At 43.1% G+C, this 18,624-nt stretch overlaps 1 protein-coding gene across 10 annotated transcripts in view; it reads left to right on the top strand.

Moving 5' to 3' along the window:
• The window catches only part of LDB2 (LIM domain binding 2), a 380,811-nt gene that overhangs the window by 295,101 nt on the left and 67,086 nt on the right, over window positions 1-18,624 (top strand). For all 10 annotated transcript variants that reach the window (XM_047718957.1, XM_047718956.1, XM_047718955.1 and 7 more), the window contains exon 5: window positions 2,516-2,599. In XM_047718957.1, the coding sequence (XP_047574913.1) occupies window positions 2,516-2,599 (84 nt within the window). The remainder of the gene's footprint in view (window positions 1-2,515; window positions 2,600-18,624) is intronic.

The following is an 18,624-nucleotide window of genomic DNA, read 5'->3' as shown; positions in this document are numbered from 1 at the left end:
TTTCTGAGTTTGGTGCAGTGTGAGATTTTTTTTTGATATTTTATTATTTTAAACTCCAAACTGAGGTTTACCTCAATAAACAGTTTGTACTTCTCTTAAATTCCACTGAATCATATCAAGTATTGCTCTGCCTGGGCTATTAAACCTTTTATGTATAGCTGGGGAAGGAAATAAAACAAGAAGTAAGGTAAGGAAAACAAGTTTCCAGTTTTGATTCGAACCATCTGACAAGAAGTGGGGCTCAGGTAGCTCAGAACTGTGTCTACAGCATTTCTAAACATAGTTGTGGGATGAAGCGAGCAGTCTGGGTTTTGCTCTGTTTCACTTGACCACAAATCACATCACATTTATTGAGCACCAACTAGGTGCATGGCCAAATATGATGCCAATCTGGAGATATGTTTTAGAGGTAAGACTTGGTAAGAACTAGCTGAGTGCAGTCCCTGAAGAAGGCGTCAAAGGCATTGACTTAAATAAATCCCTCTTCCATAATGCATGATGCAGCAGTTTCTGTGAAAAGGCTTTGGAGCAAAATCAGACTTAATGAGCCTGATTTTTAAGACCCTGTACAATCAAAAGAGAATACAATAAGAGTAGCTAGTATTTACTAGGTGTTTTCTATGCCAGATCTTGTGCTAAGCATATGTACATGTTCTGTTTAACCCTCCCAGTAACCCAGAGAGGTGCAGAATCATTATCCCTGCTTTAGAAGTGAGAAAACCAAGACTTGAGCTTGATATGTTGCTCCATGTTTCTCAGCATGAAAGTGGCAAATCAAGATTTCAACTCAGCTGGTACAGACTCCAAAACCCAGGCTGATGAGCCATCTGTCTCCAGACTATCCAATTCCACTCTGTCTCCCCAGGTTTTGTCCTCTACCCTCTCTTCCCAATTGGTTAAACCCAATCTCTCCCCTTCCCATTGACGTTGTGCTTCCTCCTGTGGCACCCCACTCCCCTGCTCCAATCTTTCTGCCTATCCATACCCTCAAGTTCTCCACTTTGAAAGCCCAGTACACATCTTCTAATCCCGTTGAAGGAGCCCAGAGTAGCCACTCTTAGTGTTCTCAAAAGAGACCAAAAGGCAGCAGAAGGTAGTGGTCAGGAGCCTGGACCCTAGAATGAGATCACATACGTGTGTATTCCTGTTCTTGTGACCTTGCACAAGTGACATGGCAACTCTGTGCTTCCAGTTCTTCATCTATAAAATGGGTATAGTAATAGAGTCTGCCTCAGAGAACTTGTTTGAAGATTAAGAGTTAATGCACGTAAAGAACGTAAAACAGTGCCTGGCACATAGTAGGTCCTCTTCAAGTAGCGGGGACTGGCTTTTAGCAGCTTTGGCAGCAGTAATGTCCTTCCTTTCATTTATTATTATATCCTGTCTTCTGTAAACTGCAAATTTGATGTGTATGATGTTTGTGACAACTACCTCATGACTATCTATAGAACCAGCTCTTTCTGGCACATGAAGGGCTTCCATAAATACTGGCTCTATGTCCACAGAGAACTCCCTTCTCAGAAACTGATGTGAGAAGTCACAACCTCCAACTCTTTTCTCTGACTTTTGGGTTTTTGTTGAAATGCACAAAGCCAACTGGTTGCATGACTATGAGAAAAACTAAGTACAGGAAAGAATGAATTAAAATGTTAGAGGAACTTGTATAGTCTCTTGACTACAGGCATGAAGACAAAAGGATAATTATTGAGTCTCTCTCTGTTTAGCTCCAGTTTGTGTCTGCCAGTGAAGAAGGAAAGACAAATAGAAAGGAAGAGTGTCAACTAAGAGACTCATCTCACAATGAAACCCAGAAAGAAATTTCATTTTTTTTTGTAGCCCACCAGAACATTTGGGGTTACCCATGGAACATTATATCCCTCTTTTAAATGTGGCAGATATTTTGGAAAAGGTGTTGCTTACCCTTACAGTACTATAGGATGAAAATTGTTGAGACCGTCTATTTCAGACACAGCTTAATGGGGAAGAAATTTAGAATTCTTAAAAAGAATATATATATATATATATATATAAAATTTCATACAAGTGGTAAAGTTTTCAGATATAGTCTTGGACTCCAAGCTGTCAAACACAATACTATCACAACTGAAAACAAAGGCCAGTCCTAAAGCCTGGCTCTATGAAATCCAGAGACGGACCCTGCCTTCTCTGCTGAGTGCCAGAGACTTGGCAGTGTCCTGACAGAGCTTAATGACCCTCCTTCTGAAGACACGGGGGCCTCTCACAGAGGAAGTAAGGTTGTTTCTCCCAAGGACTAAAAGCATGCCTGATTCATTTTGGTTCTACCTGGCAACAGATCTTGCATCATTGATCCAAAAATGTCCTTGAGCCATTATATGCAAGTGTTTTCAAAATGTAAATTAAATTATCTCCAGCAACCTCCCCTTTGAGACAAACTGACAGTGTTGAGATTGCATTTTTTAGCAACTTAGCCTAGTTTGAGACTTTCTTGGCACCATCTTACAGAGATAAAATATATGTTTTTTTTCTTGTTTAGGCACAAGATCCTCAGGTCCTGGATCAGCTGTCCAAAAACATCACTAGGATGGGACTAACAAATTTCACCCTCAACTACCTCAGGGTAAGACCAATGGGATGATTACATTTCCTGGTGAATTTGAAAAGTGTTTTAGAGGTGTATATGTATCTTGAACCAAGAAGTTAAAATGAGGTAATAGAGCACAATACATGTGTCTTACACCACCGTGTGTGTGTGTTTGTGTGTGTGTTTTCAATGGAAGACGGGGTTTAATTAACAAAGCAGCAAACCTAGACTTCGTCAAAGTTGAATTTCCTCTCTCTGTTTGTATGACTCTTGGAGTTAATTATTCAAAGGCCAGCGATGTCTGCTCATACAATGTTTTGGCACTCTGCCCCTCTTGGTTGTCTCAAGTTTCTGAGTACGATTGTGTTCACTGCTTCTGTGTCTCCACCCAGGGAGTGTCCCTGAGTAGACTCAGTGTGCCCTCCAGAGAGCGTCCCCTGAAGTTCAGCTCAATGGTGGAACACAGATATTTCTAAGTCTTCTAAGGGACTCTCTGTGTAACATGGAACAGATTTTCTGGGTTGGATATAAAGTCAGTTTTGATCTTTAAAAATTAAGAGTTAGGCAAAATTCTCTGCCTACGTAGTAACTATGGCTTCTATATTTGGTCTTAAACAGAAACATTTGTCACTCTGGTTTGTGGTGTAGAATTACAGTCATCATGTTACAGGTAGAGGATATGGTTTCCTTCATAAAGCAAGCATTGTCCTCCAGACTGTACAAGAAGTCAGTGGGTGTGCTCCACATTCCTTTGCCTCTCCAAAGCTCCCTCTTTGTCATTGTGCTGCCACTTCTCCAGCCCCCTACCCATCATGGAGTTTATAATCTTGTTTCTTGATCCCTAAGCGCTGTGTCGGTCTGTGAATTTTGCTTTGTGTTCCTAACCCTCTGTAACCAGTCATTTTGTGTATGTCTAAATGCTGAAGTACTTTGGCCGGACCTTCTCTTTAGTGAATTAAGAATGATTTGAACAAAGTCTTCCAAGTAACGCACTCATGGCAATGTGCCAGGTCCTAGGCTAGAGAATGAAGATTCAAAGACAAAAGTCATGGTATCTGCCATCAAGAAGCCCACTCCTATGAGGGCCAGACCCATAGAGAGAAATTATAAACAAAATGGTAAATAATCCTGGTTGAAATTTTCAAGTGGAATTATGGGAGTACAAAATGGAGACCTCTCAGAAGAATACATCAGAGAAGCTTTATGGAAGACATTATGCCTAACTTGAGTGTGAAAGAATGAATAAAGGTAATGCCAGGAAGGGGTCAGGAAGGACATTCACATTAGAGGGAAAAGAAGGGGCCTGGATTACAAGATGGAATTCCAAGCAGGTGAATGATGCTGGGACATGGAGCGAGAAGCCAGGAGAGGCTTTCCCAGGAGGGAAAGTAACTTACAAACCAGGTCTTGGAACAGCTGGCTGGCTGGGCTACCAGGCCAGGAGCTTCTGAAAAGATTAAATATCAGCATGTTAGTATCCTCCTCCTGAGTAGAGGGTAAAAAGCTATTTTCTATCCAGCCTACATGCCCTAGGTCCAAATACAGGCACAGCAAGAGTTGGAGTCAGTTTTGCTCCTGCCACCCTCTACTTTGCCCCATCACCACCCCCATTTTGGCAGCCCTGAACCAGGTTGCTCTCTAGTAATGGTCCTATGGTTCCCACTCAGAGGGAAACCAGAGACTGCCCAGGAGGGTGGGTAGACAGGCAGGGTAGTTAGAGCTAGGTTCTTCCATACTCCCAGGTTCTACCTTTAGAGGGGCCCCCATGGCACCACTGGTGTAGTGGGAGTGGGTGGCAAGGCCTGGGAAAGTGGAGGTCTATGCCATACTCTAGCCACAGAAATTCAGAAGACTGCCCTCCACTGCTAGGCATTTCATCTTGTTAGAGACAATGAGTGGTTCTTTTAAACCATCTGAAGATGCCCCTCTTCAGGCAGATAAAGATGTTTCATACTGTGTGTCCTCAGCTGACCCCCACATCGAAATCTGGAACTTTGGATTTTATCCTAGACTTGGTCACTCACCCTCTGGTGAAATCTGGACAGATTCACTATTATATCTTTTAGCTGCATTTAACACAGATCAATAAATGCTAAATTTCCTTCCTCCCCTTTCCCTAGCTCTTCTTATTATCATCATCAGTTAAATGTTGACTTTTACCTTGGGGTCAACGAGGCCCACCTGGCTCCCACGTTCTAAAATTTTCTGCTTTTAACCCACAAAAACTGAGAGGATCATACTTGCAAAGAGGGGGAAGTGGCAGGCATTGGCACCAACCCCTTCTCCCAACAGCAACAGGAGGAAGATGTGTGTGGGTTTGCACAATATGGAATCATGTTTCAAAGGCTACCACTTAAATGTTGCTCTTATGCACGTCATGACTTCACTAGTCTTCACAATGGTCCCTGTGCACTAGCACCATTTGTGTGAGAGAACCGTGCGTAGAGAGTGCAAGTAAGTAAACTCAGTCACCCAGCCTTCTACCACGGAACGGCTGGGCTGGGACTTGAACTCGGGCAGTGTGGCTCTAGAATCCATGAGCTTCATGAAGATCTCTGCTGCCTTTCTAGGAGGAAGGGAGAACAATGATACTGACAGAAATTGGACTGTGTCTCTCCTGCCTTGACAGGGGAGTCTGCATCATCTCTCACTGGGACTTAATCCACTTTGCCAAACTAATGACAGCTCCTTGTAGGGTTTCATGTGCAGATTGAGTGGGACAATCCATGTAAACAGCTTAGCACAAGGTCTGCAGACAGAAAGCACCCAGTTAGTGCTCACTGGCATGATTGATTGAGCACCCACTATGTGTCCATCATTGTTGTTCATACTGGAACCATGGAGAGCAACATGGCATCTGGCTCTCTTCTCTTGCTCTGGGTCCACTCAACACCCTTTTACTTCCTCTGCTTATGTATCCTGGCTCAGCAGCTGCTTGCCCTTCCTGGCTCCATTCCTTCCTTTCTTCACTCCCTCCATCACTTATTCATCAGGACTCTTTCATCAAGCCCACTCTGTCTTCATGGCCTTGTGCCAGGTGTGGGACCTTCATGTGGCCCTTTCCAGGGCAGGGGGAGGCCAGCGAAGTGTGGTCAGCCATAGTTCCAGTGAGGTGTGGTGACAAGGAAGGGCTTACAGGGCTCTGTGGGAGGCCAGGAAGGGTCCCCTGGTCTCCAGACAGAAGGGACCCCTCCTAGAAATAACTATGGGTAGTTGTGAGCCACTTGGCAAGTCAAGGCTGAACAGAGCCTCACACTCAGTTCCCAAAACCATACACATGGGCATTTCCATGATGAGACCTGGCCTGGGTAGTGGTTACTAAGAATGAAAAACAAAGTTTTTTTAGATTAGAACTGGGATCAACGATTTCCTTAGTGCTCTTACCAATCGATATTCATAAGACACCTGAGCAATCGCCCAGTGCATTCATTTATAAAACTGCTTTAAAATCTGGAGCTGGGTGCCTGGGTGGCTGAGTTGGTTAGGTGACTGCCTTTGGCTCAGGTCATGATCTTTGAGTCCTGGAATTGAGTCCTGCATCAAGCTCCCTGCTTAGTCAGGAGCTTGCTTCTCCCTCTGACCCTCCCCCCTTATGTTCTCTCTCTCTCATTCTACCTCTCTCTCAAATAAATACATAAAATCTTAAACAAAACAAAACAAAAACCTAGAACTCTCCCATCCTTCTGAGGAGCCAGGCCTTTGCCTCCAGCCTCAGGGGGTTATTTGAGGTATTGTTTAGTTAACGAGGAGCTTCAAAACTACACCCAGATCAGAAAAAAAGGTCAGACACATGTGTTGACAAATATTAATCCAAGGCCTTCTAAATAGCAGAAGCGTTTTCTTTAAATCAATGCATCCTGCTTTGGAAAGGAGGGCTAGAGATTTTAAATGCTCCAGACATCTGAAATTTCAATATGCTGCGTCTTTCATGTAACAAAGTTAAGCAGTGTGGAAAGTAAGCAATTTCAGTCATCTAGCTTTGCCCAAACAAGTTCTCCCACTACCGTGAAATTCCAAATCCTTCTCGTGGAGGTCTGCAGTCAGGGGCTCCGCCGGAGCTCACTGGTGTGGCTCCTCGCTCGAAGAAGGAGCAAGTGAAGCACGATGGATGCCTTTTGAGCTTGCGAATGCCAGTGATGGCTCCGTACTCGGACATTCACTGGGCAGCACTTTGGAAGGGACTCTGGTGACCTGATGCTTTGGAAGTGACAACAGAAAAGATGCTGTCATTTGATTTGGGTTGTCAAATTGCCTGCCATTGCCTCCTGTCTCCTCCCAGCATAATAAGGCTGGAGGTGCTCTGTGCTGAGAGGTGTGGCGGCAGCTGGCTCTCCCGTCCCAGTGGAGCAGCAGCTGGCGGTCGCTGAGCAGGGATCGGGCTCTGATGAGATGTGGTCCCACTTCCTGCCTCATGGACCTCTGGCAGACCAGGGCTGGCTGGTTGAGTGTCCCCGTGGTAGTTGTCCAGGCTGGGGTGGGGACAGTCCTGCAGGGGAGGGGCATTGCCTTGTGGCTATCAGGCACTCCCGGAAACTGGGTGAAACATTTCACAAAACATGTCCACCAACTCCTAGGGAGGAAGGTTGTTTCCCACTATAGGGTGATGGTACTCTTCAGTCAGTCATTCTAGGGAGGAAACTAGAGACCTAGGAATGGGGACAAGGAGCTAGGAATTCGGAAACACATCCTTTGGCATGTTTGCTGGAAAGTAGCAAGTCCTGTTGTGCCCTGGCATTTTAGAAAAAGATCCGGTCCAGCCACCACAGGAAGGCAGGGTGCGGCTTGATAGTATCAGGGCATCTAAGTCAATGAAACCTGGTTGTGCAATCTTGTCGCTCCCGCCGGATCCACTTTGTTCACTATTCATTGTTCACTCCGCAAGCATCTATTAGACACCTTCTTTGTGCCAGGTCTCCACAACTTTCAAGGACGTCACTGTACCTCAGGTACCAAAGAAAACCAAATTTGTGCTGGTTGAGAAATCTGTCCCGGGTACAGTGATCAATGTAGTCACTAACATTTATTGAGCACTTACTAGGTACCAGGTACTGTTGCTAGGTACTTGGCAGGAAGGCTTTTTTTTTTTTTTTTTTTGTGACGCTCACAACAACTTTATGAACCAGAGACTCTTTTTTTTTAATTTAAAAAAATTTTTAATTTCTTTTCAGTGTTCCAGAATTCATTGTTTATGCACCACACCCAGTGCTCCATGCAGTATGTGCCCTCCATAATACCCACCACCAGGATCACCCAACCTCCTTCCACCCTCCCCTTCAAAACCCTCAATTTGTTTCTCAGAGTCCACAGTCTCTCATGGTTAGTCTCCCCCTCCAATTTCCCCCAACTTACTTCTCCTCTCCATCTCCCCATGTCCTCCGTGTTATTCCTTAGGCTCCACAAGTAAGTGAAACCATATAATTGACTCTCTCTGCTTGGCTTATTTCGCTCAGCATAATCTCTTCCAGTCCCGTCCATGTTGATACAAAAGTCAGGTATTCATCCTTTCTGATGGAGGTATAATACTCCATAGTATATATGGACCATTCCTTCTTTATCCATTCATCCGTTGAAGGACATCTGGGTTCTTTCCACAATTTGGTGACTGTGGCCATTGCTGCTATGAACATTGGGGTACAGATGGCCCTTCTTTTCACTACATCTGTATCTTTGGGGTAAATACCAAGTAGTGTAATTGCAGGGTCATAGGGTAACTCTGTAATTTCTTAAGGAATCTCCACACTGTTTTCCAAAGTGGCTGTACCAACTTGCATTCCCACCAACAGTGTAAGAGGGCTCCAGAGACTCTTTTTAGTCCTATTTTTCAGGGAAGGAAACTGAGACACAGAGAAATAGCTTTTTAAAGTCACAGAGCTAGTAAGTGGTACAGTAGGGATTTGATCTCACAGCCTGATTCCAAGCACAAAAAGGGGAGAGGTTGTTAGAGGGTAGATATGGGAGCTCAAAGCCTTCAACGAGGAGATGCATTGATTCTGAATGACAAGTAGATGGTCCCAGGTAGACTAGATGGAGGGTCCACCACAGGTGGTAACAGAGAGAGATGGAGAAAGCTGGTGAGTTTGGGGAACTCTAGGCAGTGTCCATGGCTGGAGTGTAAGTTTTGAGTTTGCTTTAGGTACCCACACAAAGTGGGTGTTATGGCCCAAAATGTATAGCTGAGCCGAGTGGCATGGTTCTAGAGTGAGTCTTCTTGTTCCAGTAAGAACACAACATAGTCAGGGAAATATCTCATGCTGACACTTGGGTTTGGGGGCCAAACATACAGGATTATGTATTTGAACTCAGCCACTTGCTAGCTGTGTGATCCTGGACAAGTTACTTGACCACTCTGAGCCTCAGTTTCCCCTATCTGGAAAATGGGGTATTATATCCTCCTCTGGATTCTAGTGAGATGTGGCATGTGGAGGTCCCAGGTCTCATTTGTCAAGTGCTTTCGTGAGGATCACGGGAAATCGAGTCATTCATTGGAGCCCCCTGCACCCAGAGCTTCTGAGAAGAGCCCCTGGGGACAACACACCCTGTAGCCTGGTCCTTCTTCCTAATTCTTGCCTTTTATTTCATCAGAATGAAAGCCCTTTCTCACTCAGGGTTGGAAATTGCCATCATTTCAAATTTCTTATAAGCACTTCTTGCATGGGAATGTTTACTGTATGCAGTAACTGTTTTCTATTTTTAAATAGCTGTAACGAATTCAATTTTCAAATTGAAAGAGAAATAATTGATGTTGATTTCATTTCCTATTCCACAAAAAGAATGGGGGTAGGCAGAAACCATGTCCTGAAGCATTTATTTTTATTTTTTAATTTGCTTTAAGATTTATTTATTTATTTATTTATTTGAGAGAGAGGAAGAGAGAGTGCATACACCCAGGCAGGGGGAGGGGCAGAAGGAGAGAGAGAATGTCAAGAAGACTCCATGCTGAGTGTGGAGCCTGAAGCTGGGCTTGATCTCATGACCCTGAGATCATGATCTGAGTCAAAATCAAGAGTTGCACTCCTTTTCTTTTCTTTCTTTCTTTTTTTTTTTTTAAGATTTTATTTATTTGAGAGAGAGGGAGCACAAGCAGGGGGAGGGGTAGAGGAAGAAAAAGAAGCAGGATTTGGGGCTCAGTCACAAGAACCTAGGATCATGACCTGAGTTGAAGGCAGACACTTAACCCATGTGCCTGATGCTTTAAGCATTTAAAGAAAACCTGCAACATGCAAACTTCCAGGATGCCAGGAGTGGAAAGAGCTGTTTTCGTTTATCTCCTATCAACAATAGAGGGAATGGTCCTTGCATGCTTAACACACTGCAGGGAGACATTGATTTTTACAGTTGTCTCCCTCCTCGAGTGTTTAAGATACTCTGGTTTTGCTTTTAAGTTTTAAGTCAGTCATCTAAACCAAGAGATATTTTGGTGACATCTATTATGTACAGGCACAAAAGGGGATGGGGGTGGGGTGTTGACAAGAATGGATAAGGTATAACCCTTTTCCCAAGGAGCTAAAGATACTGGAACAAGTAGGTCTATTTACAGTTCATGCTGGCCCCTCAGCTGGGGACCTGAGCATCCCAGAATTCCCTCCTCTCCCAATATCCTTGAGGATACCCTTCCTCCTTGTTCTCAGCATATGACTTAAATCGGCCTGTTTGCAGTTACCAGTGCACTAGCAGATTGGTCTGCATCACAACGTTGTCTGACCTTGGCACTCAAGGCCCTCCACCCTTAAGCCCATGCTGCTTCCCAGCCTCACCCCACATTCCTTCCCCATCTCACATGTCATCCTGTATCCCCACAAACCACTGGCAGCTCTGGTGTGTCTGTGTGTCTATGCTGTGTGTCTGTTGCCTCCATGCATTGGTACCGTAGGACTTTATTTCACTCACTCTCTGGGACACTGTTCTTACCCTCCTCTTCCCATCCAGGATTACCAGACCACCTCCTTCTCATCCTTCAGGACTCAGTTGTCCCTCACCTCCTCTGAGACTCTCTGCCTCTCCACCAGGGCAGCTGCTCCTCTCCACTACTCCTAGAGTTCTGTGCACATGGTCTCTTGCTTAGGTCTTGGTAGGTCCTGTGTAAGAACTAAGACTCGACTCACCTGTCTCCTCCAACAGACACACAGCAACCTGAAGACTGATTGATCAGCGCCCAGTCAATGTCTCCAGAATGGATGGTTGCTAGAGGGGAGTTTGGTAAATGGAAACTAGATTTTAAATGACACCCTCCCGCCTCCAGTGCCCCCCAAAACACAATAGAATTAAGGTGAATTCACCTGCCCAATAGTATCTAGGGGGAAAAATGTGTGTGATTGATTTTCAACATCACTACCTAGAACCTCACAAGGAAAGAGCAGAAAATTTGGATACATTGAGGAAATGAAAGGAAAACATGGCACGTGGCCTCCAGATCTCTCTAGTGTGCAAAATTCCCCCTGAAATTCTCATAGTTCCTGCTGTGAAATATTTATTCTAATAGCACTACTTCCACTTGCTCTGAATCAGTATTTAATTTTTACTCTAAATGCCATTATGCCCTTTTCATTATTTTGGAAATGTGTTCTTTCAAATCTCGGAGACAAATTCCCTCATGGGTGATTATTTTTGTCTATTTTCTTTGGCCAGATTTTCTTGATGTTGAGATCCATAAACTTTTTTTTTCTGCATTATGCTTAACATGACTTTAAAACATCTTATTATCTTATATCCCAGCCAAAAGATATTTTCTTTGTGTTTGCTCTTACTGTTTATCCATTCATATGCATAATTTCTGCATAAATGTAATCAGTATACATATGATTTCTTAATGTTATTTGGTAAACACTTCTGCATGTTTCTACATAGTCATCATATTATCCGTTTATAACAGTGGCAAATATTCCAGTGTGGTGCTAGCATAGTGTTTATTTAATCATTTCTCTAAATGTCGAGCACTGAAATCATGTTCAAGTTGCCACTGTCGTTAATACCATTCCTCCAAACACCTTTGCCATATCCTGCTCTGGGTGGTGCTTTGTACAAGCAGAGGTTGGACTGTGGAGTCCATGTGCTAAGAAAAATAAATGTGCTTTGGATTCAGAGAAATGTTGGTTCAAATTCTCATCCCCTTACTATCTGTAAAGGCCTTAAACAAGTTGTTCCAGTTCTCAGAACTCCACTTCCTTATCTGGAAATCAGAAAGAATGTCTCACAGGATGGCACGAATTATAAGATTAGACAAGTTATGGTTTATAAAAGCCTGGCACTCAGAAGGAACATAATAAGTACCAGTCCCTCCTTTTGCTGTCTGAGGTCAGTGGGTCAGAGTTCAGCTTTCACTTTCACCTCTTGCTTCTTGTATGATATTCACCAGCTGCCTTAATTCTTTGAAGTCCCAGTTTTCTGATTATGTACATCATGAATCATCAGAGGTGAGGGTTGAAATGATAATACACGTGAAAATCACACTTAACTCTAAATTACAAGCCAGAAAGCCAAGGAAGGCTCATCCCATTTATCATCTCCTGTGTGTTGATCATGTCCTGAATTCTACGCCAATATCCTGAAGCCATGTGATAGATCAGAAAACAGAGAAGCAATTGATTAATACCTGCCAAGGAAGGAGGCAAGAGGGAGTCTGAGACACGTGCTATATTATGGGCACCCTCTTCCCAGTATAAGGGAGATTACAAGGGTGTATCATTATCACTGGGCATTTTCAGTACTACTTATAACCTTCTGGTTGATGTTGAATAAGTCCAACCCTTCAAATAAGCAGTTATCATCAGCTGGGTGTGAAGGCAGCTGGGGTTCACAGTAATGTTTTTGACCCCATACCTCTAATTTCCCACATGAAGGAAGACTTTCGTTGTTATTACTGTACTGTAAGAACATTGGTCTCTGCATGTAACCTCTACTGGTAACAAAGGAGTAGAGTCCAATCCCTGGAAGACTTGGGTGCTTGGCTTTGGAAAATGAGCCCCAATAGAATGACATGTAGTGGCCTCTAGGAGAGTGAATGAATGTGGCGGAGTCAACATTTGGAATCCTGCCAAAGATTTTTCTTCTTTTTTTATGTTCAGTTAGCCAGCATACAGTACATCATTTGTTTTTGATGTAGTGTTCAACAATTCATTAGTTGTATATAACACCCAGTGCTCATCACAACACATGTCCTGCTTAATTCTCATCACCCAGTTACCCCATCTCCCCACCTGTCCCCCTTCTGTAACCCTCAGTTTTGTTCCTGTAGTCCAGAGTCTCTCATGGTTTGACTCCATCTCTGGTTTCTCCCCATTCCATTTTCCCTCCCTTCCCCTGTGGTCCTCCATGCTATTCCTGATGTTCCACATATGAATGAAACCATATGATAATAGTCTTTCTCTGCTTAACTTATTTCACTTAGCGTAATCTCTTCCAGTTTCATCCATGTCAATGCAAATTGTGGGTATTCATCCTTTCTGATGGCTGAGTAATATTCCATTGTATATATGGACGACATCTTTATCCATTTATCTGTTGAAGGACATCTCAGCTCTTTCCACAGTTTGACTGTGGACATTGCTGCTATGAACACTGGCGTATATATGCCCCTTCTTTTCACTACATCTGTATCTTTGGGGTAAATACCTAGTAGTGCAATTGCTGGACTCTAGGGTAAGTCTGCCAAGGGTTATTTTGTTTTTAATTTTTACAAGACTTTGACCGTCAGCCGCATTATTTTACTTGGTCTTATGACATAAGAAGGGATGACAGTCCAATCCTATTTCCCACCAAATGCCAAGCCAAGCCCAAGGATGGAACGGGAATCCCCGCTCAGCAATTGAGATGAACCACATAGTTATTGGTGGTCAGAACAGGCTGGGATCAGGGCAGACCATTCACCATTCATGCACTAAGACAGACTGGCAGAAGCCCTTTTTAAACACTGAAGTTTGGGGTGAGGAGGGTGTAGGAACCATACCAGCATATCTTCCTTCTGGACCTCCCACAGTGATTGCACATTTTAGATTCTGAAAAGGCTCACAGCCTAAAGTGTGCTATTCAAGGTGAGGCCCATGGCTCAGGGTGGGTTTGCAAAGTGTTCCCCCTCCATGATTAAGTAAAGAAAATGAGAGGAAGAACTTTTAAAATACTATAACAATCTGACATTGCCAGGACATCCAAGTGCACAGACTCATCCCTCTGATTAGGACACAGAGAGGCTCAGGTGTTATCAAACTTGCATGGCAGGTGGTCACTAATCAAGGGCTGGAGAAGCACATGTCACAGTTCGGTGAGCACATGCATACAGAGCACTGTGACATAAACCTATTCAAAGATGAGCTCCAGTTTTTCCGAGGACCATCCAGAATAACAATTAGCATCATAATACCATTAGCTTTGAGGAATTTCTTTATGTTCTCAATAAAACAATGAGATAGGTGTGATTATTCCCATTTTACAGATAAAAATCAATCATTGCCTCAGGTCACAAAGCCAGTCTGGGGCAACAGTGCTTTCCTGGGCTCAGGTCTGGCTTGTTCTCCTGGACCACTGTCCGTGGCCACTGCTAGTGAGAACTGGTTTCTTGGCCCTGGCCCAGGCAGGAGAGCCAATGCTTTCAAAAGTGAGGAATTTGGCATCTGAAACAATGGCATCTGAAACAAAGCTGTCACACCTCATCCTGTCTCTTCCAGTCCTCCTAATCCTCCTCCTCCTAAGAGAAAGGCTCCATCAGAGAGGAGGCACAGAATGCGCTTCTGAGCCATGGGAATGCTTCACACACAGAATGATTAAAACTTGGAACACCCGAAGGGCACTTTTAATTGCATTTGGAAATAGAAAAGTAGTACATATGACTGTATGATAAGGGAATTAAAATAGTTAACTCTTAAGGAAATGAAATAACCATAACATAAAGACATCCAAGTGCCTAGAAAATAGTGATTTCTAAAGTCAAGCCAGAGGAAATGGCTATCAGACATTAAAAGAATACACACACACACACACACACACACACACACACACACACAAATGCAATACACAAACAACAGTATTTTAGCAGAGCAATCCTAAGTGAAAACAATTTCAGAGCCATGAATGTTTCTAAAATTCTTGGTCTTAAAAGTACAAATAGGGCTTGGATTAAAGAAAGTCATTTTGCAGTCTCAGACACAGAGAAAGAGTAAGAAATTTTTGTTTAACAAGATACTGAAAATCAAGAGGATGGTAAAATGGGAAATTGGCAGTCCGGGGAAAGAAAAGCTGAGGGATTGCAGTTAAGTGCAAGATGGAACCCAGAGTTAATTCTCCTGGGAAATAAATAGTCTTCCTAATTGTGTAGAATGGGTAAAAAAAAAAAAAATGTGTCAGGAAAATGCAGGAAAGGGGCCAAGGGAAGAATGGTTTGAATTTCAGAGCATAGGTAGGGAAGTAGCCTGAAATATGAAGAGGGGCTGGGAGGTCTTACTCCTTAGAAATAAGGCCCAGAAGCTTTCTGTGTCTGGTCTTGGGCTGCTCTTTACCTTGGCACAGGCACCATCTTACTGCACACAGAAAACTCAAATTATTTAAATACGGTGACAGTTATTAGATTGTTTGACCTCATCATCTGTCCCTAGCAGAGTTCAAGAAACACAGAGGTGGGTAATAAGTACATGAAAGGGAGGGAAAGAGTTGAGGTCAGTCACTGGTGTTGCTCTACATAAGGAGCTTGGCAGTAGCTATAAATGCATACCATAAATTAAGAGAAAACAAGTAAAATTTGCAATGTCTGCCATATTCCACCCAAAGGAGAAGGGAGGAGGGCATTGACCTGATGATGTTGAGTGCCTACTATGTGCAATACATAGACTTGGTTTTATTGAATCCTTACAACAGAATGCAGGTATTAATGACCTCATTTTACAGAAGTAGAAACTGAGACCCAGAGAGTTTATGGGACTCATCTAACATCATTCAGTGGGTAAATTGCCAGACTGAGACTGGATCCCATGTTGGCCTGATGCCCTCACAACTCTGTCATGCTGCAGAAATGTCACCTCCTAACGAGAGCTGGGTTGAAGAGCTGGATGAGGTCAGTCACTTCCACTAAGATGACCAAGCTATTCTGCCAAATTGTCAACAAGCAATTGTCAACAGATGCAATGGATATAGAACTCGGGACGCTTACACATAATGGGGTCAATGCCAGGACTGAACTCATCTCATGATTGTCTTATATCCGTGTTTCTCTCAGACTTCTTCCACATTCCAGACCTCAAAGCTGTTACCCATCAACTAGGTTTTCACCCCTCCAACACCTGGACTACTATCCCCAGTACCTGAACATTTATTTTAAAGACATAGATCAAGTTGTCATTCCTCTGAGGTGGATCTTAATATCTGCTTAAAACCATCCAGTGAAAATCCAGAATCCTTGTGTTGTCCAGAAGGCCTTATGGGATATGACCCCAATCCCCTTTCTGCCCCCACCTTCATTCTGTAGCAGTGTCCAGTTCCCCAGCCTGTTTTGCTTTTCCAGCATACATACCGAGTTTCTCCCTGTGGCAGAGTCTCTGTTCTTCTGTATCAGATCATTTCTCTAGCTCTAGAAACTTGGGCAATGGTCTACTCATTCAGTGCCTCAATTTCCTTGTCAGTAGTCCCTTACCTCAATGAGTGTTGAGGGAATTAAATGAAATTGTACTGGTAAAGGGCTTAAAATAAAGGCTGGCACATAGTAAGTGCTTAGTAAATACCTGCTCTATCATCATCATCATCATTCCCACTGCCTGAGATACTCTGGCCATATTTTTGCTTGGCTGCCTCACCATTATTCAGGTCTCAGGGCACATCATCTTTTCCATGAGTTCCTTCCTGGCCAGCTCATCTCAAGTGGCCTGGATACCCCCAGCTACCTTCTACCATACCTCATTATCTATCTTATTTTTTCCTGTAGCATCTTCACTGGTTAATTATCTTGCATAGTCATCAGTTTGACTTTCTGTTGTTCTGCTGTTTATCCTTCTGACCTTTCATTCAGGCCACTGGGATATATTTTGAAAGCAGGAACCTTGTTTCTCTTCCTTGATGTCTACAACAGGACCTGATATTTAGTGACTAAAAAGTCAATAATTTTAAGTCGACTGAGCTCCAGATGCACTCCTTGACAAACTGAAGGTTTTTAAAGAGGAAACCATTTATAAAATCCCAGACCCAAGCGTAGCCTTGGAATACTTGAGAACGCTTATGGAAAGGCTGTTAGCTATCCTTGACCTCACAAACTGAACACCTGTAGTGCTTTCCTCTAAGGATTTGATGTTCTTTGCAATTCATAAACAGCCTTGTCTGTGAAGTTAGGTGAGGGTCATTCATGTTATTTGATTTAGTCTGCCTACTCCGTAAGACAAAGGATATAAGCATGACTTCTAAGGACTTCTACATAAGCATTTTAAAAAGAAGGAATACAAAACATTAGCAAATTCCACAAGTAAAGTATTAATAAATCCCATGCTGGAAGTGAAGAAACTGAAAACAATAGGCTCACCCAAGTCTGTCTGCCTTTTAGTGTAGGATGGTTTCTGGTTTTCTTTTTGTCTTGTACTCTGTTTGCAGGACCCACTCACATCCATTCAATTTACAAATGTTCATTGAGCACTTACTTTATGTCTGGGTCTGCTCTGATCTCTAGCTATCAATTTCTCTATTGAAACTAAATAGTCTGGGCTCATTGAGAATCTCACATACATTGCCTCTGATATCCTTAAAATCTTTTTTTCAAAGAATTTATTTGTTTATTTGACAGAGAGGGAGAGCACAAGCAGGGGAAGTGGCAGGCAGAGGGAGAGGGTGAAGCAGGCTCCCTGAGGAGCAGGGCCTTGTGGGCCTTGATCCCAGGATTCTGGGATCATAACATGGGCTGAAGGCAGAAGCTTAATTGACTGAGCCACCCAGGCACCCCACCCTTGAAATCTTTTATAGGCCAGTCATAGCCTAAGACTAGAAGTCTCCAAGAAGCCCACTAATTTCTCCCTCTTCTCTTTTTGCCTATTTCCCAAGCTTTGTGAAATTAGGTAGGGGAGTTACTGCTTTTTAGGTCAATAGTGCCAAGAATCATCATGGAAATTTTTGTTCTAAGAGTAGAACTCAACTCCAGAAACCTCACAGAGTGGATTTCTTACAAAAAGTATCTGTAGCTTTAGGAACCAACCAATGAAGTCATTTCTCTTCCTTCCTTTCCCAGCACCCCCTTTTGATTCTGTCAGTGCTTTACCAAAGAAGAAATTTGTGGCCATCTATCATATTTTTAGCAGTTTCACCATGAGTGGAAAGCTTAAAAATTGAAAATTGAAAGCTTTCATGATGTTGATTAACAGAATATACAAACATATGTGAGTTGATAACAACCCTACCATTTACATTCAACTTCTGAGCTTTAGGACATTGGGTATCTCACTAACAGATGGGAGGCGGGAAGGACCTTGCTTTAGAACAAGAAATATAGTCCGAATATTGAAAGTGGCCATGCCCCAGAAGTGGGTCTAGTCCTTTGTCAATTTCCTTGACACCAAATGTGTTACATCTGTTCTGGTTTGCTGTTAAAAGCAGAAACCATTCCTTTTCTGTAAAATTGGGTGAAGGGTGGGCTAACACTTACCTTCCCTAGCTAAAGAACATATGAGGCCACTTTTTTTTTTTTTAAGATTTTATTTATTTATTTGACAGACAGAAATCACAAGTAGGCAGAGAAGCAGGCAGAAAGAGAGAGGGGGAAGCAGGCTCCCTGCTGAGCAGAGAGCCCAATGCAGGGCTTGATCCCAGGACCCTGGGATCATGACCTGAGCAGAAGGCAGAGGCTTAATCCACTGAGCCACCCAAGGCCACTTTTTAAAAATGCTCTGTAAGCTGTAAGATTCTCCTTATCTCTTATCTGTGAAAACAGATACTCCTCCTCACTCACTAACCAAAGCCTCAGTGTCCAAACTCCTGCTATCCTAACTCAAAAATCAAGGAGTTTTGAATAAAATTTTAAATATATCTTTTGTTAGACAATTCAAGCTACTCACTATCCAAAACTCAGGAACCAAATTGATTCATTAAGTTCAGGATCCTCATCATTC

This window comes from Lutra lutra, chromosome 2 (assembly GCF_902655055.1).
Source record: "Lutra lutra chromosome 2, mLutLut1.2, whole genome shotgun sequence".
Classification (NCBI taxonomy): Eukaryota; Metazoa; Chordata; class Mammalia; order Carnivora; family Mustelidae; genus Lutra; species Lutra lutra.
Note: the sequence above shows the minus strand (reverse complement) of the source record. Positions and strands in the feature narration are given on the sequence as shown.